General features: G+C 40.8%; 1 protein-coding gene across 4 annotated transcripts in view; it reads left to right on the top strand.

Annotated features, from left to right (window-relative positions):
- frmpd3 (FERM and PDZ domain containing 3) overlaps positions 1 to 27116 on the top strand; it is a 113403-nt gene that overhangs the window by 76831 nt on the left and 9456 nt on the right. For 2 of the 4 annotated variants that reach the window (XM_064328287.1, XM_064328290.1), the window contains exons 3-12: positions 12068 to 12180; positions 12717 to 12871; positions 13541 to 13643; positions 15297 to 15342; positions 15806 to 15910; positions 20455 to 20562; positions 24221 to 24352; positions 24848 to 24967; positions 25249 to 25385; positions 25838 to 25964. In XM_064328287.1, coding sequence (XP_064184357.1) covers positions 12140 to 12180; positions 12717 to 12871; positions 13541 to 13643; positions 15297 to 15342; positions 15806 to 15910; positions 20455 to 20562; positions 24221 to 24352; positions 24848 to 24967; positions 25249 to 25385; positions 25838 to 25964 — 1074 coding nt within the window. In that variant the 5' untranslated portion in view covers positions 12068 to 12139. Of the gene's footprint in view, positions 1 to 12067; positions 12181 to 12716; positions 12872 to 13540; positions 13644 to 15296; positions 15343 to 15805; positions 15911 to 16148; positions 18397 to 20454; positions 20563 to 24220; positions 24353 to 24847; positions 24968 to 25248; positions 25386 to 25837; positions 25965 to 27116 lie in introns of those variants that run through there. The other 2 variants (XM_064328288.1, XM_064328289.1) reach the window with 2 other exon arrangements.

Genomic DNA, 27116 nt, shown 5'->3' with positions numbered 1-27116 from the left:
CACTTGAATGTTGGTGACTGAGAATGATGGGCAGGATTCCTTGTGTGCAGCTTGCATAGCCAGATTGGTTTCAGTCTTTTGAGCATGGTGGCATCTTGACCAAGACAAAGGGAGAGAAAGAGTAAATTGTGGCTTTCTTGGGGTTTCAGTTCTAAACTCCACATGCTTCTGAACTTGACACAAATGTGATTAAGATGCCATTGAATTTCAAATTTGCTCAAGCTGTTCAGTTCGTGACAAAAGACACAAACCAGGAAGACAACAGGTTAAGTGTTCCAGTGCGCAGAGAGAGGAGGAAGTGCTGAGTGAAAGTGGGATTGAGGTGATTGTGATCGATTCTGTTCTCAGAAGATGAACTGAAAGGCCCAATGAATCTGTGAAGTCAGAAGAAAAAAATAATAATTTGGCGATAAACAGATTTCAATGAGTTTAATGAAAAATATGATTTACCCCAAAGAAAAACTGTGGCTAAAAATAAAGAATAAGCTATTTTATCTCTATATAGCTAGTTTGTCAGTTTCATGTCAAAATGTGTAGCTACGAGAGACATGCTTCAGACTCCTGAGCCATTCTTTAAGATGTTATGACAGTATACTGGACTATATTAGAATCATATTTTAATCCCAGGTATTTCTATGCATAGAAGTTCATACATAAATAAAAGACAACATAAGAGTTTGTTGTCATCATCTGACCTGGCTTGGTTTATAACCATTAATTGTAAAGCACTTTGTGACTCTGTCTGTGATAGGTGCTATATGAAATAAAATTTACTTACTTACTTACTTACTATTGAGGTGACATATTGCCTGATATAGAATACAAAGTTTCAATGTTCACAAACTAACAAATTTCATACAATATATTGCCTAAATCATTTCTCATTATGATCTTCCATGAAACAAACAGGGCTTCAAAACATTTTAAAATGAGTCAAGCACTAAAACCAATCAAGAATTATTGGCATCCATCATGAAAATTAACAAAAATAATTGTATAAAATAAACAATACACATAATGATCAAAGTTGTCTGGGTAAACATTACTTTTGCTCTAATAAAAATGGTTCTAATGAAAACTTGTGTTGGCACCCATAAAGAATATTTAAAAAAAAACCAAACAAAGTGGCGTATATGATGAAATTCTCTTTCTTTAATTGATCTCCTGAAACTATATTGCTGGCTTTCACTATTTCCTGCTTCGCTGGGGTATAAATATGCCGTGTGAAATATTTAAAATCCCTTTGTCATCTAACGCCATGAGGAAAACCAAACAGCTTTCAACTTTTTCTTGTTGACCTACGCAAATCAGGTAATGGATATAAAAAATATACATAAGCAGTTGAAAACACCAATAAGCACAGTAAGGGCAATAATAAAAAAATCTGAAATAGTTGCAAATTTTCCAGGATGTAAATGCATGTGCATATTGCGCCCACACACAGTGAGGAAGATAGTGAGGGAGACAAAGAAGACACCAGGAATCACTGTTTCAAAACTGCAGTTTAGTGGAACCTTGGGGTTATCAAGTATCATAATCAACTCTTATAGTACACCCCTTCATGTCAAGCTCTCTGGAAGGGTTACACAAAAGAAGCTCTTAATGGGAGCAGCCAATGAATTGAAGTACCTAAACAGTGCCAAGAGTTATTGGAACTAAAATTGCAATCATGTGCTGTGGTCAGATGAGACCAAAATGGAATTTTTTGGCCATGCGCACCATCGGCATGTTTGGCAATAAAAGACAACTACATATGAGGAAAATTATCTGATACCCACAGTAAAATATGGTGGTGGATCATTGATGTTTTTGGGCTATTTTGCTGCTAATGGTCCAGGGGTTCTTGTTAAGATCGATAGCGGAACAAATACCATCAGGTAACAAGATATTTTTTCCCCAAACCTGGTTGCCTCTGCCAGAATATTTAGACTTGGCTATGGATGGACCTTTCAACAAGATAATGATTCCAAACATATATATCATATCATATGTATCCTTTATCAAAATTACTTAAATGGTTGCAGGAATGCAAAATCAGTTCAGTATTGGTTGTCTCAGTCTCTGGACTTGAACCCTGTTGAAAACCTGTGGTTTAATTTGAAGAAGGCCATCCTCAAGTGCAAACCTAAAAATAGCAAGGATCTTGAAATTTTCTGTATGTCCAAGATTCCTCCAAAAGTGTTATCCAGCCTTGTCGAACATTACATGAAGAGATTCAGTGCTCTTACCCTCTCCGTGGGGGGTTTCACCAAATATTAATTGTAGAGGTGCCAATTATTTTGAAACCTATGTTTTGCAGGAAAAAAATACTACTCAATAAATCTTTTTGTGATTGAAAAATATTTGTCACAATTAAAAGTATATGGCTTTCTACATATTTGAACCCACAATGTCACTCATTGTATGCCTTTTTTTTCATTTTCATGAAAGGTGCCAATGATTCTTATGTCAACTGTACACACAATAGTGAAATCTTCATAGGAGTTATGATAGGTCAGGAAAATGGCAGATTAGGTGCCCTCAAAAAATCTTTAAAAAAAAATCAACAGCACTATCATTTCATTTAATCATATTTGCTTCTATTGAGCTATTTCTGGGGCAGGCTGGCTTTTCATTTTCAGTACATATGCTGTGGACCCTGAGGTTTAAAATTAAAAACAGTGGAGTGACATTTATTTATTTATTTATTTATTTGGCAAGTTGGAGAGTGCCAACACTTCTTCCTCTTTGAATGATAAGAAATAGCTGGTTGTAACTTCTTTTGGTTGCTGTTTTACAAAAAGCACACCTGCACCCCTGTTTAGCAATGCTAATCTCTTCTTCTGTACAATGCCATCAGGTAAAAATAGAAATGCTGTGCGCTAGGAACTGTTGTGCCTGTTGCAACCCTTCTCCAGTGCTGAATGGCCTGAAGTCAGCACTTATCCACTCTGTAATTGTGGTCCCGATTTGAATTGTTTTTCTGTTGTTGTTTGATTTATGGGCTTGCATTAATCCTCAAATTCTAAAACGAGTAGACCTCTGGAAAAACTTTTGTTCTGGATAAACCAGCTGCCAACAATTTCTTTTTCAGTAGTAAACTAATATTTAGCTTGTAGGTCGTGTAGCAAACACCCTGTGGATTTTAATTAGGCTGACTGGCATTATTTATATCCATATTCATAATTGTAGGACATTGGTATCAGGTTATTCCACAGGTGAGTAGCATTACACTGTAATGATTACAGTAAATTACACTGACCCATCTTGAGGTTGTGCTCAGTGACCTGTGAAGTATGGCAGAGCTTAAGGCCTGCCTTGCAAACCTCACCCATGCCCCTGCCCTGACCCCAACAATCAGTCATCCTGCACGTCTCACGGATGGCTGTCTCATTGATTTTTTTGAGAGGACCACCGTCGCTGCCTCTGTCCTGTGTTCTCGCATCCATGATCACACAAATCGACTGTGCACAGCCGGGGGTTGGTGGGGCTTGGAACAGGGTTTCATTGCTGTGGTTATGGGCGCAGAAATATCTTGAATGCTCTCACAAGCTATGGTTGTATTGCCAAAACTATTCATTGCAGTTTTTTGTGTTTTGTGTGTCTGGGTGGGTGAGTACATTAGTGTACTTGTGTACATTGAACTTAGGCATTTTGCATGAGGATGTGGATGAGCACATATCATCGTGTGTGTGATTTCGGCTTTAGACTTTTTTATCAAATTCACGTCACTTGGCATAATCTTGAACGCTCTGATCATCCACTAAGGACCAGTTAGTGTTGTAGTAGCACCTTAATCGTTTCCATTAAAGGAAGAAGGCAACATTATGTGGTTCATGAGAGAGAAATGAGGGTGGATTTGGCAAGTGAGAAAAAGAGAATTCATATTTTTAAGTGGTTGAGAACAGTATATTTAATTGTTGAGAACAGTATCTCAGTTGCTATTTAACGAACAGGCTGACATTGACACTGGTGCACTGATGAGCAGCCATATTCTTTTCAGTGTGCCAGTGAAGGTCACCTCAGGAAATGCTCGTATTAATAATTGCTGGATGAGTCAGTGCATCGTAAACCCTGTGTCTGCACAAATGGATCCCAGGAGAGAGGTAACGTGTCTACCCTATGAGCATACCTCCTGACTCCTCCCCTCAACCCTATTTGCAGACAGTGGAGGTTGTCCGCCACACAAAACCCCTTGCCTGAAAGCAAGTGCAGCCCTAGCTGTGTACCAATATGTCCTCATTCGCTCCATATTGAGATTTCACCATTCCTTTTGCTACACTCTGCATGGCAAGATGGCCAGGTAATTCAGAGCGGCCAGAGAGAATGGGCCTACGCACATGAGAAATGTAACTTGGATCACATTTTTAAAAACACGGTCGAAACAACACACAGACGCTTTATTTAGTGGTGGAAAAGGCCATCTGAGAAGATCCTGTAATCACGTCTCATGTGTGTTTAGTACGAGTGTCACCTGCCAGTCTATTGTCCTGAAATCCTGTCTGTTCTTCCTCACCTATGACCTTCACCTTCTACACCACCCAGCTGTTTCTCCCCACCTACACCACCAAGCTATTCCTCTCCTCCTACACTACCCACGTGCAGTTGGCTCATTTGGCTTCGTCTCTTCAGACAGTGCTCCAGGGATGGTAATGCCCTCTGGATGCATACATCTGACAAATCAAGTGGAGATATACTGCATGTAGAATAAAATCATAATGTGTAATTTATACCATTTGCGCTGTGTATTGCCTGAGGGGCATGGGGTGGGGATGGGGTGTTGGGGGTGTTGAGGGTTTTTAAGCCAAGCTCGACTAGCCTGAATCTCACTTTTGCTCTTGATCAATTGATACACTTCTATGTCAATCAGATACATGACTAAGTAGATAACAGAGTTTGACAGGAGGCTTTGCTCTATTAAAATAACACAGTCATGTTCTCCTTGACAATTACTAACAACGTTGTATCCCTCCATTTTGATTATGCAAAGAATACTCATTGATGGCTTGATCACCCAGCTCATTATTATTGTGCTATCACCACAGGTCTGGTCAGTCGACTGTGTGACTGGAAGAGATCATATTTCAGTGATTTTCAGGGCTTTTCTAAAGGCGTCCAAAGTTATCTGCAGACCCATTGATGCCAACCTCACATAAATGACCAAAAAAAAAAAGAAAAAGCAGGAAGACAGCATACACTCTCCCCCAAAATAAGTTATTGATACAGCATTCCACCACCCACGCAATGTGGGAGATGACAGGGCAGGTCTTGAAGGAGTGACATCTCTTCTGTTTTGTCCTCACAAGCACCAGGTGAATATGTAAACTTGGCTCAGCTTAATGGCACTCTTTAAAAAGTGGTGTGTTCTAAATGTAGTTTTTTGTTTGTGTGTATGTTTGTTTGTTTTCGCTGTTAATTACAGCTTTGCATTTTTTTTCATACCCCATATCCCACCTCAGTGTTTGCACACTACTTAGCTACTCACTCACAGCGTGGTCTTATGAAAAAAACAGCATGACTTAGCAGGATCAGGGCAGAATGTATTGATTGGCTTATATTCCCTAAGTGGGCGTTTGACTCATGAATTAAATTCACTCATCCCTTTCAAAATACTCTGTTGAACCCATTCTTTCAATACAGCCCTTTGTTCTTGTTTTTCATCTCATTTTTTTTTTAAAATTAAGGTGTAACTCAAGCTGTGGACAGAATTAAGGCAGAGAGAGACAGCGGAACTAATGATGGTGGCCTTCATTTTTTGGCACCATTTTGTGCAGTTCTTCAGTGAAAAGGTCATTGTTTTGAAACGTTCATTGTTTTGAAATGTTCTTTTTCCATCACTGTCAATTTAGTCACACAATGTTTGGCAAAAAAAAAGCAATTACTGCCTGTGTCATCCACAAAAACTGCTTTTTTGTAGAGAGGGCTGTGTATTTTTTAAGTGCTGTGTTTTTTTTGCTGTGTCATATTCTCGAAATGACTAATTAAGGGACCCAGAACGAGTTCTATAATAAACTGATACCATGCCACATAGGACAAGCTCTGTTTTATGAAAAAGGTTAGCAGCATACCCTGTCCCTTCCCTTCCACCTTATTACATCCATATTTTTGTTCTCTTATCCTTCACTCTTAAATTAAATACAGTCCTGTAGGCTGTAGTGGGCTTTTGTAAGTGTTTCATTTTTTCCAGATGGCTGCATGGATTGTGGGTGGGGGTTAGTATGGTAAATCTGTGCCGCAAGTCTAATGAATCTAAGCAACACAGGCAAAGTGCTGACAGAGAACATCCAGCAACATTCCTACACAGACACAGGAAGAGTTCACAGGAAGCACCCAGTGTACATGCACATGAGTGCCAATGCAAGAAAACACACATTAGCTGCCTATTTATAAAAATTTGTAATTGTATAATTATTATTAGTCATAGTAGTAGTAGTAGTAGTAATAATAATAATAATAATAATAATTATTATTATGCATAGTCCACATAGAAATGGAATAAATTCCTGAGACACAAAACCGAACTGCCACCATTTGAAAATCGTTGTGTGTGTGTGCATGCGTGTATGTGTGTGTGTGTTCATCTGCCTCACCAGCTCCCATGCTGAAGGTCACTGAGATGTGCTGTCAGACAGTGATAACAGATTATGACTAAGCCTCTGAATTTTAACTCAACTGGTTCCAGTTCCGGAGGAAAATGGCAGGGAAAATTTGCTTTGATGAAAAAGAGCTTTGATTGTATCACTACAGTGAAGGAATTTTATCTGGTTTATACCTCTGAATCATCCTGGGACCTGTTCATTCACTGGCCAAACGCTGGCTGTACTGTTTGGGCCCATGACCAATATACAAGGGTAGGAGAAAGGGTTTGGCTTGGTGCTTCATCATGGGTGTTCCAATACAATTGTGGAAGGGTGGCAATTTTTTTCTGTAGAATTTTATGCTCCTCTGTGCCACATAAATCATTGTATTTTGAGCTGTCACTTCGCTTCTCCCCACCTGCATAATACATTTATAATTCCCGACCAGCAGTTGACCACAGAAAGAAGGCATTAGGGACAGAGACAGAAGAGCAACAAGTTTAGAAAGCGAGAGTGAAAGCTGCACTTAGCTGCACTTCCTAAATGGTTTCCATCTGGCATTAGCAGGGGAGCAATTTGCGAGGCATAGGAGCAGAGAGTGGTCGGCCTTCATAGTCTGGTAAGAGCCAGGGACTCAACTGGGACCTTGGCCAGGTAGGGCTCTCCTTCGCACCTCCTGCCGTTCAGGCAATCTGTTGCCATTAAATTAGCTCAGGCTGCCATTGCTGTCCAATGACATGGCATCCAACCCAAGCCTGCTTCGGAAGTGCAGAAGCTGGCATCCTATGCCCAGATTAATTGCACATATCTAAACAAGGTTCTTGGATCAGGAAGGATAAAAATGGACTGGTGTAGGACAGGCAGACAAGCATGCAGAGACACTATCTGGGTGGCGAACTGAGCCTGCTGCCTTTTGCAAACCTTTTTTTACTGAATATCGTAATGGAAAGAAGAACGTGGCTACAATACGGTACACCATGAGTAAAGTTGATGATGAATTACAAACACCTGGGATGGTGCTATTTATCCTGTGTAATTGACTGATTGATTGAAATGTTGTTGTTTTTTTATGGAAATTCATACAGAGAGTACAGAGAGTACAGAGGATTCAAGACCATTGTACTTTCCACCTTTCTAGTATTTACAATGGCAGTAAACCGATTTGAATGATAGACTGCCATACACCAATATAACAGTCACTTACATTCTGAGTCACAAAGGGAATGGCAGGAAATGGAAATACAGCAGAAAATGATATTAAGTGAATGGTGAAAAATACCTCAAAGATGCTGCAAATGAAGAAGATTTTGTTGAGACAGTCTAGCAGACACATTCCTGTCTTGTTAGACTTGTTATTGTGGATCATAGTGAATGATGAGCAATGATGGTGCTGCCATAGCAATGAGAGTGCCATGTTACAGATGTGTTCATGAGTCAGAGAGAGAGAGAGAGAGAGGGGGAGAGTGAGAGAATGAGAGAGAACGAGAGAGAGTGCGGGAGAGCGAGGGAGGGGGAACAACCGGTTCAGTGACACTCCCTCTGCACTGCAGTAAATAGAAGCAGTGTCACAATAATTGCTAAGCCTTTCTCAGAAAAAAAATGCTTGCACATTTATCAGATTTACCAATTTTATTGGCAGAACGACTCACAGTCCCAGTTGCTATTACGTGGGTAACACATTGTCTTCAAACAGAAAAATGCATCCAGGTTGATGCATAGCCTCTTAACCTTGTACTGTTAATATGATTGCTCACTGCTCATACGGTATGTTGTTCTTTGTCACATTTGCTTTGGCAACACTTTCTAATGTTATGGCAATAAAGCTCCCTCAAATTGAATTGAAATTGCAAATTGAAAAAGACAGAAACAGGAACAGAGAGAGAGGAACAGAGAGAGAAAGCGAAGGAGAGGGAGAGAGAAACAGAGAGAGCGAGAGAGCGAGAGACTGAGAGAATGGAATGCAGATAATGTAAAAAAAATATACAATTATGAGACTGATATGGAGGCACTGCAGAATATTTTGAAATGTTCATCTTCATAGGAGCCCCTTTACCAGAACACAGACAAGCTGCAATGTGTATGGTAACACACTTACTCTATACACATATACTAGATTTTAGTACTGCCTTTGGAGAGACTCCTAGCTGAAAATGTGGAATGTGTGCAATCTGTTGCACTACATATCAATTTTGTGGGTTTCCTCTTCAATTATCACGTGCATTACCTTCTGGGAAAATACATCTGTTCTCATATGTCCCTGAAGTCCATGTTTATGTGCAATACGAGTCAGATTAAACCCTACACTTGTTTGTTTTCTTCAGAATAAGCGCTGCATGGCTGTTCTTTCACTGCTCATTATTCTAATGCATTGTGATCACTCATTGGGGAGGCAACAGCAATTAGTGATACGATTGCTCACTCTCAGTGCACGTGACTAAATTAAGGGACGCTCAAACCCAACCATCTTTCTGTAAGAACACATGATGCCTCCACTCTAGGATTGGCCAAAACTATAAAAATACTTTGAGAAGTTTTTAATTCAGCTCTCTGCCGATGGCTGCCATCTTTGCTGTCTCTCAAGCTTTTGTTCTCTCTCTCTCTCTCTCTCATTCTCTCATTCAATCAGTGACTATTTTCTTCATGGTCATGGGTTTGAGCTTGACAGGAAGTCGTGAGATCACTGACCAGGAGGTTGGCTCTGGCAGTGTGTGAGAGAGAAAGAAAGAGAGAGACTTCAACCACACATATGCTTTTAAATCACAGCCCAGCTTCTGCCAATAACAAGCCATCACATTAAGGCTGACAGCCTGCCAGTCCACGAGAACTTTTCAAAAGGACAGGTTCATGCCAATGAACCGCTTGTCAGTCGAGGAGGCAGTGAGAGCGATGGTGGACGGGCATAAATAATTTATACAGTTTTCCCCTGCGGCTGCTTTCCAAGTTAAACAGATGGGAGACACTGCACAGGCGTGTTTTGCTATTCCACCGGCGGATGCTAAACGAAACTAAACCCGACGGGCAGACGATGGACTAGCACTGTGAATGGCACCGTCCCTCCTAAAACTCCACAGACCTGAGCTAGCAGGATACATTGGGTGGTACAGTTATGTGGTACATATGCTGTTCTGCAGTTATATGTTTCACCAGGTGACCATTCATGAGACTGAAAGTATAACTCACTCTGGCCTCCATGAGATGCTGCACGTATAACAATGAGTGATTTGTATGGCTTGGAATTTTACTACAGGCTTCAACAGATCATGAGAAGTGAAAAATGAAACGTTTTCTGGCTACTGTAGCAATGTTTTTTTTATATTTCAGATATCACATCATGATAAATTGGCATACACCTGTCACACTCATTGGGCCTCATTAGCAAATTGTTTCTTAAGTTCTTCTTACATTTCTTCTTGAGTGCAAACAAAGCCATTCATAGCTCTCCGCAAACATATCTGCGTGCATGATCCCTAAAGATGTGCTCTTTCAGTTTACAATCAAATACGACTGCACACATTTCGTGAATGAGGCCCAATGATTCACAAAGGCGAGATACAGAAACAGAAGAATAAATGAGACTGTGTTCTCAATACGGCAGAAGAAAATACAGACAGCCAAAAAAATGAAATGAATAAGCCAGAGGAGAAGAAAAAAAAAACAAATGACAAGATGGAGAGTTGGAGTGTAGCAGCCGGAGGGATGAGTGTATGTCAGGCTGGATAAACAGTGGCCTGGTGATGGGGCGACCTTTCCAGTAAGGAGAAACAGCGATTCTGTCAGGAGATGGACCGTAAGGGCATCAGCCAGCCAAAGTGTTCCCATGGCTACCGCCAAATCGCCTGGGAGGGGGAGCGGCTTGACGTGAGCGTGGTGAAGAGGGGCCGTGCCACGGTCCCCGACAATGGACTCAACCACATGATTGCCACTGCGGGCCCAGACAGCTGTCCTGTGGCCATGTCCGATGCCAACGCTTGTACATTTGTGGCATCTGACCTTTCTGCATATGCTCCTAAGGGTCCCATTGTCCCCAAGCTCTCTAGCTGCATTCTTCACACACTGCAATCGGTGATGTAATAAACAAGAGTTTACAGGACCGCAGAATCAAGGGTTCAATTGTGATGCGATTTTAGAAAACAGAATTCAAATTGCAATTCCAATAAATTCATTCCAATAATAATTTGACTCAATACTGGAACAAAGAAAAAAAGAACAATGTTACAACAGGCCATTCAAGCTAACAACAGACAAAGATCCACACTCTGCCCTGCATCACAAACACACACACACACGCACGCACGCACACACATACATACACACACATATATAAAGCCACTCACTGTCATTAGCTGTGTAATCTGGCACCATCAGAGAAGACCAGACACACTACTGTACTGTATTGTTCTGAGTGATCAGCGGTCCCTTCATCAAAGCAGCCATTAGAGTGGGTTATCTGCACCATCTCTGAAGCATTTAAGTGCTTTTTGACAGATGTGTCTGAAAAAATCCAGAGTGCTTAAATAGAAAATACATCTGCCTTTCTCTAAATCCCACTCCCTCAGTTATATTTTGTTTGTACCTTTGTACATTTCAGCATGGACATAAAAGATAATGGAGTTCACAAGACACCCACTCACTAGGCATTTGAAGCTCAGTGTTCTATCTCTATAAACTAGTCTACGATGTCAATGTTTTAGCGACAACGTTTCCCTATTTTGTAACATGTGGGATGTTGGAAACTATGCATGTTGGAAATCCACAGATGACACAAATCATTGTAAAGTCAATATCCTTATCATGGTGATGATCCAGAGAACAAAATCCACAGTCCCAAAAACATGCAAACATAAATAGAATGTCTATTGTTTACTCACCAAATCTCCTCAAGAATTATCATTGTTGTCTAGTTCGATAGATTTTTTACTGCAAACAACATACACCCCTTGGCTATGATTACACAGCATAATGAAATTTCTGGGACATACCATTCACTAGCAATCTGACCGAAAGTGAGATATTACGGAACAATTTCCAGTTCACGTGAAATTTTCCTTTCACAAATAAACATTTTGTTTCGCATGAAAAAATGTATAATTCACATGTGAAATTGCGATTTTTCGTAAGAGCCCCCACACAGTATATAACACTGACATGTTATATACCGTCATTAACATTCTAGTGTCTGCTATGTTTCATCCAGGTGGATGCTACATGTTGGTGGTGGTTATGGTTACCATCTTTGCTTTTGAAATGTACTGTTGGAACTGATGATTACCAGTTTTTTTCCCATGGTTCAGTGAATAGAATGTACACTGCTATTTCCAACCTTTTAACCTTGCAGAGGGGCATTAATTCTCTCTCTCTCTCTCTCTCTCTCTCTCTCTCTCTCTATCTCTCTCTCTCTTTCTCCCCCTCCCTCCCTCGCTCACTCTCTCTCTCTCTCTCTCTATCTCTCTCTCTCTTTCTCCCCCTCCCTCCCTCGCTCACTCTCTCTCTCTCTCTCTCTCTCTCTCCAGGTGAATGAGTGCAGAACTAGAGGAGCCTCTCGCTGTGAGAAAGTGTCCCATCCCCGTCTGTCCTCCCGGGGGATGGCCGAAGTCCAGGATGGACACAGAGACACATGTGGAAGGTGAGTCCACTCGTCCCGAAAAATGAAGAAGTGAAAGATGCCCATATTTGACTAAGTTTGACTAATGCAACATCGCTTCTCTTAGACAGCAAGAAGGCTCACTGCCAGCCAGGACAGGATAAGGTGGGACATCTGCCCTCTCCTTGCAACATGTTGGCTGAATAGTAACAATAGCTAAAATGTGATTGTCCCCACACTCACCCCCACCTCTTTAGCACCTACAGTACAGCAGCACTAATGGCATCTGTAGACATCTCACTGAACTAGATCTCCAGAGATTTCAGGAGCATTACGTGCCACTGAGTGACTGCAGTCACAGTGTCACAGTGGTCAGGACTTTCCTGGGACAGACCACCCGAGCTTGTGATGGAGGGAGCCTGTTTACAGCGAGAGTGGTACAGTGACCTGTACTGAGGAAGCCAGGGCCACGCGGCTGGTGGGACGCAGACAGGCAGGGCAGGGCTAGGGCAGGAGTGGTGCTGGCTCGTTGGGCCGTTTGTGAACCCCAGCTGGGCCTGTGTCTGTGTGTGCCCCAGCCCTGCGATGTTAGAGGAGAGTCCAGATGGAGTGGACATTGGTAGCCTGACCCCTGGCTCAGCTCGACAGGTCTGCATTCTGCGCCACCCCAGCCAGGGATTTGGCTTCATCGCCGGCAGCGAGCGCCCAGTCGTGGTTCGCTCGGTCTCCGCGGGTAGGAGGCCCATGTGATGGTGTGGACATGGTGTGCTCGCGCAGTCTGAGGGGAATCTGCTCTCTGTGGCTTTCTGGTCCTCAGTGTCCTTCCGTCCCATCTCTGTCACATGTCACGGCGACTGTTTGGGAATTGCGTGCAGCTGTTTGGGTGTGTGTGTGTGTATGCATGTGTGTGTGTTTGTTTGGCGTATACTTCTGAGTATGTGTGCACGTGGGTATGCGTGTGTGCATTTGTGTGCGTATGTTACGTGTGTGTGAGCTGGCTGCTAGCATATGGGTATGGCAGTACCTGTGTATTTGTGTACACAGTATGTCCTTCAGCTCTTTCTCTCTCATGCTCCAGCTTTGTGCACTTGTGTGCCTATGACTCTGTATTATCTTGTGCGTGTGTGTCTGTGTGTGTGTGTGTGTCCATGCATGCATGTACGTGTGTGTGTGTGTGTGTGTGTATATGTGTGTGTGTGCATGTTTGTACACGTGTGCATGTCCATGCATGCATACGTGTGTGTGTGCGTCTGTGTGCGTCTGTGTAGCCATGCACGCATGTGCGTGTTTGTATGTGTGTACGTTTGTGTTTGCGCGTTTGTGTGCGTCCATGCATGCGCGTGTTTGTGCAGGTGTCTCCAGCCTGTCTCACCCTGCGGCTCTGCGTGTTTGTGTATCACAGACGGACCCTCCGAGGGCAAGCTTCTCCCAGGAGACCAGATACTGGCCATTAACGAGGAGCCCGTGAGCGACGTGTCCAGAGAGAGAGTCATAGACCTTGTAAGGTAACATCTTTTACTGTGACCAGACAGGGGGGAGGGGCATGAGTGGCTTAGAACAGAATGACTCAGCAGAATGAAATTAAACTTGGGCCTGTCCTTTTGCAGCATTTCTCAGATGATGGAGAGAGGGGAAAATGTTTTTTGAAAAATAGCTCAGCTGAATGTGATTACTTATATTCTGTCTGAAAACCATTTCAGTGCATCGGTAGTTTCCAGTTTTCCCTGGCAACGTAGAAGCTATCTCCCTAGCTACAAACCGTTCCCATTCAGAATCATGCAGGGCAGCCTGTCACGCAGCCAGGACCCTGCCCTCTCTGTCATTGTGTGAATGAATATGACACAGGTGCGGTGGGCTGCACGGCTTTGTTGCTATGGAGTAAATAATGTGATTTTCCTGAAAGACCTTGAGAGAGGAGGATGGGGCGGAACCAGACACCGTCCCACCATTGGGGATTTAATCTGCACCTGCAAGCTTTTTGAATTAATGCAACGCGGCATGATTCAGGGTCGTGATGCTATGAGCATTGGCCACTGTTCCACTTATTCTCTCTCTCTCTGTCTCTCTCTCTCTCCCCAGAACATAAAGCAATTTGTGTTAGGGCCACACCACACCACAGTGCCATTATTGCATTTTGGATTTAGGCTGAATGTACAATTCGTGACATTCAACTGAAGAAATCAATTCAGAACCTGGATTTCCATGTCCGTAATGGTTCTTGAGGCCTGCCAGTTTAGATTTACATTTCTGAGCCTGCAGCCAGAGGAGAGCAGACATCCATCTTGTATGACTATCCTTGTTACATGGTAGTGATATTCTTCTCTGAGAATGGGATTCCATAACTGGTTGGACTTAACAGTTATTACTTATAAACATCATTCTCCATTCTACCATTTTTATTCGTGGAATTCAACAGCTGAATTATCTCATAACATATGTTGTAAGGGGTTTCTATAAAAAACCCTAACCCCTTTTAGTGATTCAAGTTGGCAACATCGTGTTAGGGTCTTGTAGAACAGAGCAATTATTTTTCTTTTGTTTTGTGGTGGTTCTTTGGTTGTGCATTTGTTACATCTTAGCTATCTACCTTGTTTCCTTTTGTTCCTGTCACACTGGCATTGGAAGTGGGTAGTACTCTGACAAGAGTCTTCTTTTTTTAATTTCTACTTGTTATTCTGATGGCCATATCATTTTTATTCAATAAACCTATTTAATCCTAACCTGATTTAGAGTTTAATTTTTTGTTAATAATTAATAGTTAAACTTTTCCCAACATTTTAATACATGTACAACATTTAGGAGTCTTCTGTTGCTGGTTCCCTTGGGTTATTAAAAAGAGATGTCCTGTTTTGAGGGGATAATTAATAGTAGACAGCTGGAGCTTCCACACCCTGAACAGTGAATAATTCCTTGGGGGTTCTACTGAGATTTGAACTGGCAGTGCTGGATGCAGCATTCAAAATGCTATCCATTACACAGAGGTGGTAAATATTAAAACTGCTGGATTCAGGAATCATAATTTTCAGCAAATTCTCACTTGCCTGGCATTATATAAATATAACTGTAATAGTAAACAACAACAACAACAATAATAATAATAATAATAATAATAATAATAATAATAATAATAATAATAATCCCTCTATTTATTCCTGCAGGAGCTGCAAGGAATCTATTGTTCTCACTGTGGTCCAGCCCCAACAGGTTGGTGATGTAAAAGGATGTGACATAACTTACATGCTAAGGGCATCTCGTTTCACATAACTGGCATAAGAGACCTGTGATTGATGGGATGTTTTTACTCATCTGTTTGACTGAAACAAAATGACGCCAGTGCACTTGGGTGTTCATGGGAATATTTTATTTCTCCTCTCCCTGCAGAACCTTGCGGACTCAAGCACTTAATGAGACTTTAATGCAAGTGGTTCAAATAACATTAACCTTCAGGCTAAATTATATTACGCCAAATGCAATAAAGCTGGCAGCACAGATAAGATTTAATTGAACCATTGTTTAAATGTGCATGAATTGGCTTGATTTGTTTTGTTTGTGATGCAATTCTTGGCTTCATATTTTGGTGCATGTGGAGAATAGCCCGCTGAGTATGTACTAAACTAGCTCTCTATCGCTCTCTTTTTTTGTTTCTCTCCCTCTTTCTGTATCCTAGTCACCCAAGTCTGCCTTTATTAGCGCGGCAAAGAAAGCTCGTCTGCGGACCAACCCTCCAAAAGTGCGCTTTTCTGAACAAGTGTCCATCAGCGACCCAGACTCCGTATGTTTCACTGCATTCAATTCACACACGCGCATGCACGAACACACGTGCACGCACACGTGCACTCACACGCAACCTCACACATACTGCCCCTCACCACCTCCTAACTCACACCAGTCTCTCCACAGAGCCATTGCCTCCTGCCATTCTGACTCAAAACATTGTGGAAATCTGGAAGCTTCCACCATGAACATCTCATTGTCTAAGCCAGAAGTTCTCAAACTGTGATGCCTGGAAATGGTCTGTGTGATCAGCAACATCATATACAAGTTATCCCTGACACATTTTTCATAGCCAACCACAGAAACTGCCTGCGGAATTTGCAGTGATCTGTTGAATAAGAGATCATTTTAATATCCCTGTTCTCCTTTGTTGTATTCCACTTTTTAATCTTCTTTCACTTTCAGAAACAGAAAAATACACTGGCAGGTAACAGAACAGAACACTTTGAAAATCACCAAAATACCTTTTGATGGTCTCAGTGTTCCTCAGTGCGTCCAGAGTATATCCACGTATGCTGTCTAACAAAGAAAATATAGAGTCAACCATTGACAGCTGGGCACTTGATGAATGAAATATAATGTATTATGTTACAGTCACTGTAATTTTGCATGGTTTGGCATTTACAATGTCGTAGTGACATTACATAATTTTTGGGGTTGGGAGCATACAGATTATTCTGCCTAAAGGTTCTTCTATAGTAGAAATTCAAGGAACAGAATTTCACCTGAACTTATAAACATGTCAACCCATGATTTTTTTCTTCTAAGAAGTAAACTTGAATGGCTCCAGAAATATGTTTATAGTGTAAGGTACAAAGCTACTGTTGTGCAGCCATTTAGCCATTCTTCCTCCTTTTCAACTTTTTGTTTAATATGCAGGCCGGTACTTCTATTTTGTGCGCATTCTTTAACTAAGAGAGCTTTCTCATGTACCATCAGCAGCTGAATACATAGCACAAAATAAGTATTTTAGTCTTATACTGAGACATAAAATCATATTTTATTTTTGTGCTAAATAAGACAAGCATATTGCCAATGACGTGAGACAGATTCATTTCAAGATTTTAAGGAAATTTCACTTGTCAAGCAAGCTTAAAACAAGCTAATATTTTCTACTTGAGAGAAAAAAAGATTTTTTTTCTCATTAGGACTCATTAAGACTGAAACACTTGTTAAGTCACATTTTTGGAATGCAGAACTCCACATGTGTCAGAATGTGAATACTGGTACTAATGTTAAAGCTTAAATAATTCAAGATTTTCTTTTTAATTTTAACCCTCACTCGAAGTGGTAGATGTGTAAATGAATTCTGCTATACATGCATTCTGGGCATGAGACTCTGCAGTCCCTACTTCCCATATATATTTGAAATTGCCCTATAAATCCATAGGTAAACATGGGATACACTTTTGTATCCAATTTTCCCAGTCCTGTAGTGATATGGTTAGGGACATTTCTTTATCTACAGCACATCACCCAAAATGATTTCAACTGACATTACTATCTAAATGTCCATGGGGTCATGTAGGCATTGAGTTTCACAATCACCTGACTATTTATACAATCAGTTGTGACCCTCACAACAGCAGAACAGTAGCCTTCTGTTACACTGCACACTGAGGGAGACTATTTATTTTTGCACAACAAATCCATACATGCACAAAAACAACAAACTGACATTTACAGTACAAATATTCCTCTTCAAAAAGCTGAAAATCCTAAATGATGTGGATTTTTCATTAGAAGTGTAAGAAATGGTGGGGATATTCCCCAAAAACAGCTTTGGCAGAAGAACATGCCGTAGGCTGCAGTCTTGCATAAAGAGAAGATGGTCACAGATGAGTCGACAGATGGTAAAGTTTCATTCAATTTATTTGTTTTTCAAGAAAAATCTATTTGAGTATTTGGGCTAGCAATTGCCCAAAAGTTTAATTCATAGTGGTCAGAAAGATAGACTTGTCCAAGCAGAAAGTTTCACAACACAATATGTCTAAGGAGCACATTAGAGGAAGGTCCAGGCTTGATCATAGAACTGGACAATGCTGCAGCTGGAATTCAGGATGTCATGAGTACTGTATTTCTGAACTACATAAACTAAACGATACTTATTAGTTCCAAGCAACTCAGTTGATGCGGTTTCATTTGAGTCGTTGATATCCTTTTAATCTGTTTATCTTTTTTAGCCGTTCTTTTTTATAAGCCTACACCACTGCAATTGATTTCACTGTTATGATTAGTCTTGTTGAACAATTTCGGTGCAGACAATGTAATTGTATTTTTAGTCAACTTTGCATTTCTTATAAGAAAAAACATATTACTGCCCAACACCATTAACATTTCTGAGGCTTGCCTGCAGTTTTCAGCACTGAAAGCAGCATGTGGCAGCGTGGGAGCATTGCCTGTGCTTAATTAGTGTCAAGTGATGCAGATTGCTGGGGAATGGCAGTATGATACAGCTCTAGTTGAGGGACGACTGAAATGCAGGTGAGAAAACTGTCAGTTATGGCATTAAAATTAGAGGTCTTGGTCATATGTCATGCATAATATTATTGCACACAACAGAATTTGTATTTTTCAAGATTTATCATTGGCTCCTTGGGGCTGTAACATGGCCTGACAGAATAACACTGCTCACAAGCATACAGAATACCAAGCACAAAGCAGGATTTGGTTGGAATTCTCCTGTTTATGGTCATCCCATTGTTTTCAACTGAATGATCTCGTCGGAATTACATTATTCTGAGTGCCATATATGTGTGTGCACAACATTCAGTACAGAGGCTGCGATGTGGACACCAGCTTTCACATCTACTGTAAGTAATAGATCTGGAGCATCACCTACGGTGGGCCCAGGGTGCCTGCTCCAAGCTGTGCCTGGGGTATAATCCTCAAACACAAAGACTGCGCCTCAACTTTTGAAATGACAAAGGATGTTGCGGTAATGGTACTCATCCACAGATGTGGTTGGCCATTACAAATAGAAAATACAGGATAAATATTAGGTTTTTTTTTTTTTTTTTTTTTAAGAAATTCAAAAAACCATCTGTCTCCCTTCAGTTGGAGGAAAGGCACAAGGCCAACTAGGGGCTGCTAGCCAGGAATGGGGTGTATTTCCAACAGATGTTACCAATCAGGCTTTAGAGACTAGATCAGACCACCATTGCATATTTCTGTAATGCCTTTAATAATGGGTAAATTGGTCTGTTTTTTTTTTGGTTTTTTTTTCCGCAGTGCACACGGCTATCCATACATGCCTATTCAGGGCCCAGATGCATTTGTATGGATCTGTGATAAGCAGAGCCATCCCTTTTATTTTATGAAGTACATATGCTGCAGTCTTCAGTTATTCCTGTGTGGCTCTGACACACTTGGTCTATTATGCTAAATGTTGCTATTAATGCTCCCTGTTCTCTGAGCCAGAGGCCAGTAGTGAAAGAAGTGCTGATCAAGCAGTATGCTGTACCCTCCAGTACCTGATTGTCTGTAACCATGCTGAGGCAGCCAGCCAGTCCCCCTCTCCCCCCCCCGCCCCCACCCCACACCACCCAACTTTGATTGGTTGTTTCTGTCCACTGGAACAGAAGCCACAACACAGAAAGTCTGTTTCATTGTCTATGGCAAATTATGTACATTATCATAAAATCCATTCCCTTTTCTTGACTCTTTGTCTCCTGCCCACCACTCTCTGCTTCTTAAAATCCCATCATTGGTTAGCAGGGGATAGGCTGGTCAGGACTTTGGTTGCAACCCGGCACTGGCCTGTCAAATGGATCATCGAAGTGGGACTGTGTTTCAATTGCCTAATGTAATCCCAATGGAAGCAAAAGAGAGAGGTCGCAGCATTTATTTGCATATCTCCCCCCACCTCACGACCCATATGGCTTCATCCTTACTCTGGTCAGGCTTCCAAAGGCAACACTCCAGACACAAAGCAGCTGACCTCTTGCTTCCCCCTTTTTTGTGTAACAAGGGTGTAAACCAGACAAGACAGGTCTCTTCCACTCTAGGTTAACGGTTCTTCTTGGATTATATTTTGTGAGCTGAAGAGAGAGAAAAGAAAATTGAGTTTGTGACGGGTATTTTTAATGAGTGACTATTTCTGCAATGCTGTACTCCATCACAGTTCCTCAATGGGCTGGCACCATGAGAATATAAAATTGGCTAATCCCACCAATGTCTCGAAGTCTCCACTATCTTTGTCTTTGATTCACTGATTCAGTCACAGTGCCGTCTGGAAAGCTGAAACAAAACACCCATGTAACCACTTTCAATTGAAAAATACTTCCCTGTCTGCACATTCTGTGCGACTCCAGCCAACAACAGGCCTGATTACCTTCTTTACACTCAGGCTATATTACAATTTCATTTTATTTATATCATTGACCTTTAAACTACATTTTTCTTCTAGTCAGACATAGTTATTCTCTCATTTCCTTTAGTTCTCCACTCTTCTTTAACATTCTTATTCTCTCTTGCTATAGGTAGAATACCACACTGAATACCTAATCAATGAGTTGGTGTCTCTCTTTATCTTTCTCTCAGACAATGCTGAAAGACGATTCTTTGCTGCTTATCCCGAATGTTTTGAAGGTGTTCCTGGAGAATGGACAGATCAAGTCCTTCACATTTGACAGTCGTACAACGGTCAGGGTAAGTTAATGTGTGTTTTTGTGCATGTGCATTGTGCGTCCATGAGGGATCAAACACATGGGAGCTTTGAATTATGGGTAGGCTACTGTAGACATTTTTTGGTCATTGCTTGTGACATCACACACTGTTAGAAATTAGAATGAAGTCCTAATTAAATGTATGAGCTTGCCATTTTATTTGCTTGTCTGTTTGGTTGCTTCAAATAGTGAATATTTGTCACTCACTCCAAAGTGACACCATGAAAGATGCTGACCACAATGATAACCAGTTGTTCGGTTCGGTTTCACATTTTTTATGTTTGTGGCCCTATATTAGTCTGTTAAATTTCCTTAATTACCTGAAATATTTTATGTCATAGTCGCTGGAAAGAGTTTAGCTTAAAATGGTGTGTGAACTAAAGCTACTGACAAACAGCATTTCAATAACTGTCAAAGAAATTTTAACTGCAGCTAATATGGAAAAGGTCACCTCTCCCCAGAGATGCGAATAAACTGCCAGCATCTCTTAACAATTCAATTGCAGTTCCTACAGTACTTTTCCTTTAAATAGATCCTTATTTTTAAAAACATCTAAGGATAGGATTGGCAGGATGTGCTGATGTCACTCTGAATAAATGCAGTTCATTTAGAATGTAACATGAAAAATCAATATCTGTGTATATACTACAATCTAAACCGATTAGATTATGACATGCTATAACAGATAATTGCAAACAATTTGTATCTTGAAGGTCTTCACCCTGCTGAAAAGTCTGTGGCTGGTCAAAAGTGGTCAAAGCTGGTCTCCAGCAGGCCAAACCTGGTCAAAGCTGGTGAAGCTGGAAGAATATGCTGGTGGTCAAACTGGAGGCTAAGCTGACTACATACGCTGATCAGCTGGTGAAGAGCTGGTGAACCAGCTAAAAGTGTCAAAAACACATCTTAAACCATCTTGACCTGTTTAGGCTGGTTTAAGCTGGAATTTTCAGCAGAGCAGATCATCATTTATCTTCAGCCCTCAAACTTGTTGGGGTGTAATATATACATGAAAGGAAAATTTAAACTGTAAAATGTGAAAATACACTGAAAAGTGAAACACAAATCAGGCGAAAACACATGAAACAAATTTGTGTGACCCTGTGCCCAGAGAGAACAGAGTTCTGTTGCAGTTTTCATTATAAAAACGAGTTATTTGATGCTACAAGGCATAGGTGAATTGAAGAACAAAATAGCACTATGCAGTGGCATATGCAAAGGTTTGGGAAATAGGCATGTTTTGTTGAATTTCTAGGCGAAAAGAAGTTAACACAACCTCTGCAGGGAACATACTGTATTTCTGTATAATGCACACTTCCTATTTATTTGTTGAGTTTAACAGATAGAAAAAAAAAAACTGTAAGTGTGGCTTGTGCAAAAGCTTTGGCAACTGCTAAATCAGTGCTTAGTAACACTTCGGCAGAAATCACAGATTCCAAACTTTTCTTGTAGCCAGATAACAGTCTTTCTATTCTTGGAATATTTCCCATGGAACCCTTCTAGTTGAGAAAATTTTTTATAATATTCAAATCGGGGGACTATGACTAGTACACCCCCGTACTTTCAGGTATGTTTTGACTCATTGTCTTGTTGAAATATCCAAACTCAATTTTTTTTACAGACTCTGAGACAATGGCATCAAGAATTTGCTGATATTTAGTTGAATCCATTCTTTCCTCCACTCACAAAATATTTTTAGGGCCACCAGCTGCCAAACAAGCCTAAAGCATTATAGATCTACCCTAATGATGAACGGTTGTGTTCTTTTCCCATTTTTCTCCAAATCGATCTTTGGTGCTTATGGCCAGAGAGTTAAATGTTGTTTCATCACTCCACAGCACTTTGTTTCAAAAATCTCTGGTTTATCTAAGTGTTGAGTTGCATATTTCAGAGGATTAGTTTTGAGACAAGATCACAAGAAAGGTTGCTTTCTGATAATTTCCATCTAGACCATTTTTTGTGCAAGTAGCACTGCACAGTAGACTTCTGTGACCATTACTCTAGTGTTACTAAACCTTTCTGCAGGTCCTCTGCAGAGATATGTCAGCAAACAAAGCAGAGGGGTGAAAATTGGATGGCCAGAAAGAAAAAATCATGGGGCAAACTTACTAGAATGGATAAGGCAAGAATCCGAGTGGAAGGAAACAATTCAGTGGGTATACACAACATCTAATCAGCAAACAAACCAGAAGGGCTAGACGGGAAACAGAATAGAAAAAAAAATAAGGTCAAATACGTCAAGTCAAATGAAGCAGTCACTATACACAACACACTAAGCATGAGTTTGAAGAGCTAGTCTCCACCGGTTAGTGGAAAACATCTGCTTTTTCAAGCTGAGTAACTGCAGATGGAAACAGCCAATCACATGACAAACCGGAAACACAAAACACACAGGCATGACAAACCGGAAACACAAAACACACAGGCAGAGACAAATCTAAACACAAAATTACGACAGAGGTCGTAATACTAGCTAGGTGCTGCATTGGCCCAGATACCGTGAAGCAAAAAGATAAGGTGTCAGAGCTCGTTCAAGAACTAGAGTTAACCTTGGAATTGCTTTTCTTCAGTGGCATCAGTTGAAGTTTGCCAAGGGAATGAAAAGTGACGTGAAGTTGGCTTGTTTTCTGTTGGACCTGCAAGTAACGTTACCTCTAGCCATCCAGCTTGGATTGCCAGATGTCCACGTTTTGAACAGAATGTCCACTTTTCAAATTATTTGTACATATCTGGTTTATGGTCCCGAGTAATTGATGTGAGAAATTAAGGTAGTTTAATTTATAATGAATTTGCATGACAGTAACTTGGTCCGCTAGCCTACTTGGGGTGATTAGGCAGGATTGAAGATGGAGGAGGCTTTGTTGGTTGTAAACACAGTAAGGTTAAAAATCCTTCCATTTCTTAATGATGTATTGGACAGTGCGAAATATTTAGATATCTTCTTATAGCCTTCCCCTGCTTTGTAGCCAATAATCTTTATTTTCAAGATGAAAGATGGTGAGAGATAAAAGACATGTGTGACGTGCAAGTATTTGGCTAGCAAAAGACAAATTAGCAGCAGCATTCTGAATGAGCTGGGGAGGTCTGATGGTACATGTGAGTGGAACTCCTGGTTCTGCAATTAAGCAATGGACTTCCTTTGGTCATTTCTTATAACAGCCAGAACTGTAACCACTGTAGAGTGCACAGTTGCCTAAGTAATGACTGGGATTGATGAACTGATATTTTGCATTACACTAATTGAGAATGTCTCTTGAAGCTTTCAGAGAAGTAAATTTTTCATCTTATTTCGGTGAATTGTGTTTTATTTAACATACTTAAGGAATGTCTTACCATGCACTATACTCAATTTGACAGCAGGCAAATTTTCTCGTTTTTATAGGCTGTAATAAAATTGTACAAAAATTTGTTTTTTCTCACGAAAAAGAGAAGAAAGACTGACAGTGTAATGTTCAGACAATAAAAAAGCTTTCATAATTATACTGTGGTGAATGTCTCATTCACTGGGATTCACACAGCTGATATCAGAGGTACACCTGCAGCATTGCCGTAAGGAGGGTTCTCACCAAGGTGGATCAAGGAGAATGAAGGTGTTGCAGATGAAGAAAGGTTAATAAAACGCATCTCGGTCCCCTTTCTCCCAGGATGTAATCTCCTCACTGCAGGATCGACTGTCTCTGCGCTATATCGAGCATTTTGCTCTTGTTCTGGAGTCTGGCGGGCTAGATCAAAACCACCGGCTGCATCTGCTGCAGGAGAACCAGCCTCTGTCACATGTAAGTTCACTTCTTAACAACACCATCAAGTCAGTCACACATGGCTCATACCTTCACGGACAGGGATCCTCATGGCTGTGTGGCATTCGTTCTAGCCTTTGCTATCCTGAATCTTAATCATATCCTTCTTATAGAAGGATTTATTGGTCCCACTTTACATGCAAATGTGTATAAAAGTCTTCAAGAAGTATGCACAACCCCATGAACCAAGGTATTCTCTATGAAGGATAGTGCAACATTAATTATGGTTAACTCCACTCACAAATGTGCTGTTTGCACAATGATATATATTGTGGCCAAAATGAATTTACCTACATTCATGGACTGTTTTGATGAGGTAATGAATACTATGATTTCTCCTTTGCGTGAAGTATGAGTATAACTTGGGAGCTATGAAGTGAGGAAAGGCTCTTTTTACAATGTGCTATACTGGAGAGATATGCTTTTGAGGTGCTGACCTGGCTTACCCTGGATAAACCCCCTCACCTTTCCCAGGTGGTGCAGAGGACCTACTTCCAGGGGATGAAGTGTCTTTTCCGCATTTGTTTCTTCCCCAAGGACCCAGCCGACCTGCTCAGGAGGGATCCGGCAGCATTTGAGTACCTCTACATACAGGTGCTGTCTCCATAATCACGCTCAAAAAATGTGTAATCACGCTCAAAAAATGTGTGCGTGAATGTGTGTGCACACCATTCCTACTGGACCTTAATCTCACACCCACCCATGAATGTTTTATACAATATAGAGTGAAAAATTTCCTTAAAGTTCAGATTTGACTATCTTCATTCCTCATAGCAGTTTTTTATTTCCTGGTTTTGTGTTCCTTTTTGAACAAAAAAGAACTTGTCAGATATAATGTGACTGACTGAAGGATGTGCCTTTCCTTTCCTCCACAGAGCCGCAATGATGTCATCAAGGAACGCTTTGGCATGGACTGGAAGAATGATATCACACTGAAGTTGGCGGCTCTCCACATCTTTATCACTGTGTCAGCTGCCAGGCCCAATCAGAAGATCTCCCTCAAGCACGTGGAGTGAGTGTCACTGCCCTCTCTGTTCATCAGGAGCATGTTCTCTATAGCTGGCAATGATAGCTGAAATGCACTCTGAGCATCTTATCCCTGGTGCCCTCCTTTAGCCATTGTCTGTGTGCTTCAACAGAGAAATGACTGACACATGTAAACCCTTTGGAGAGAAGGGATTCTGTGCTGAAAATATTAAAAGCCACAGTATTTCAAAGTTTAAAGCTTGTTGCTTGTGAAAGCAGCTCATGGAAGTACGTTATATAACCATTATTCACAACTATTTCTCTGTGGTAGAACCGTTTTTATAACACATGCAAATTTGCAAAATTTATATTAAAAATTGTTGCCATTGACAACCATTCCCAACCACTGTACTTGAAATCTCTCTCTCTCTCTCTCTCTCTCTCTCTCTCTCACTCACTCTCTCTCTCTCTCCCTCCTTGTCTCTCTCTCTCACCCAGGAAGGAGTGGGGCCTGGAGCCCTTCCTTCCCCTCACCCTGCTGCCACTGGTAAAAGAGAAAAATGTCTGTAAGACTCTCTCCCAGCTGCTAAAGACCTACCAACATCCCCCACCTGCAGGCAGCAAGGTATGGTACAAGCACACTGTAGATAGCCAGAGACTGAGATTAAGCTTTTTTATATTTTTACACACAGAACAGTCTGTCCTTGCCACTGAACAGTCTGAACATTCTTATCTTTGGAACATTCCTGGAGTCTCAAACAATTTCAGTACAAATTCCAGTTTCTTACACTTCCTCTCTAAACTGAGTAACTCATTCAGTGAAAACTTCAGTGACTATTGCTTCTTACTTAATCAAACCAAAGGCCTGTTACACCAGTTCTCAATAGATTTGCCTTAATGTTATGGCTGATGTAGAACAGAGCTTTAAGTAACTGTTGTACCACTTGGATGTATACCATTCATTCTTTGTACACATGTGGTATAACATCCTACATCTTTTAGAGAGCAGGCATAGGTTGTATGTTAAAGTTCTCCATGTTAACATGCTTATGTATTTCTGGCAATATAGTAAATATTTTCAAATTAAAACATACAGCAATAATATGTCTTGTGTCACAATATAGTTCTCAGTTAGTGGGAATCTGGAATTTAGAACAAATGACTCAATATAAAAATAAATTAACTATACAATTAATTAGCTATTGCTGTTTAAATTAATTTTATGTAGCATGTCTATCAAAATCTACTAGTGAGCCATCACCGAAACATGGCCACCAGCCTACCCCAAGTAGGATTTTGTTATCCCTGTTGAATGGACTGTATTCATATAGCACTAGAATCAAAGATAGTGTACATTATTACAAACCAGAAAGGGGAAGATGCAAGGTAGTTGATGGAGGTGCTGTGAATGAAGTATATTCCCAGATGTGTATGTGACCATCTGGTTAAATTGTTGAATATTGCCACAAGAACCCGTATGTATGCTATTTATACAAATGTTTCCTTTGAGACGGGGGAGAGCCAGGTTTTCCCTCCTTTGGCACCTTCAGTGCATTACTTAATCTTGATTTGTATTCGTTTTGTTATTGGTGACATGAAACATAATGACGATCCGTAAACCTTTTATGATATCAATTTTTCCAGATAGAAATAAATTACATGTTTTTAGTGTCATTCCCTGGCATTGTCCAAAAACAAGCTTGTCACTGTGGCCAGCGTACAGGGCTATAAAGTCAAGCAGGACTGCTTTGATAAGATCACTATGTAAGTAGTTAAA

Source organism: Anguilla rostrata, chromosome 3 (genome assembly GCF_018555375.3).
Source record: "Anguilla rostrata isolate EN2019 chromosome 3, ASM1855537v3, whole genome shotgun sequence".
Lineage (NCBI taxonomy): Eukaryota > Metazoa > Chordata > Actinopteri > Anguilliformes > Anguillidae > Anguilla > Anguilla rostrata.
The sequence above is the reverse complement of the archived record's forward strand: the minus strand, read 5'-3'. Positions and strand labels throughout refer to the sequence as shown.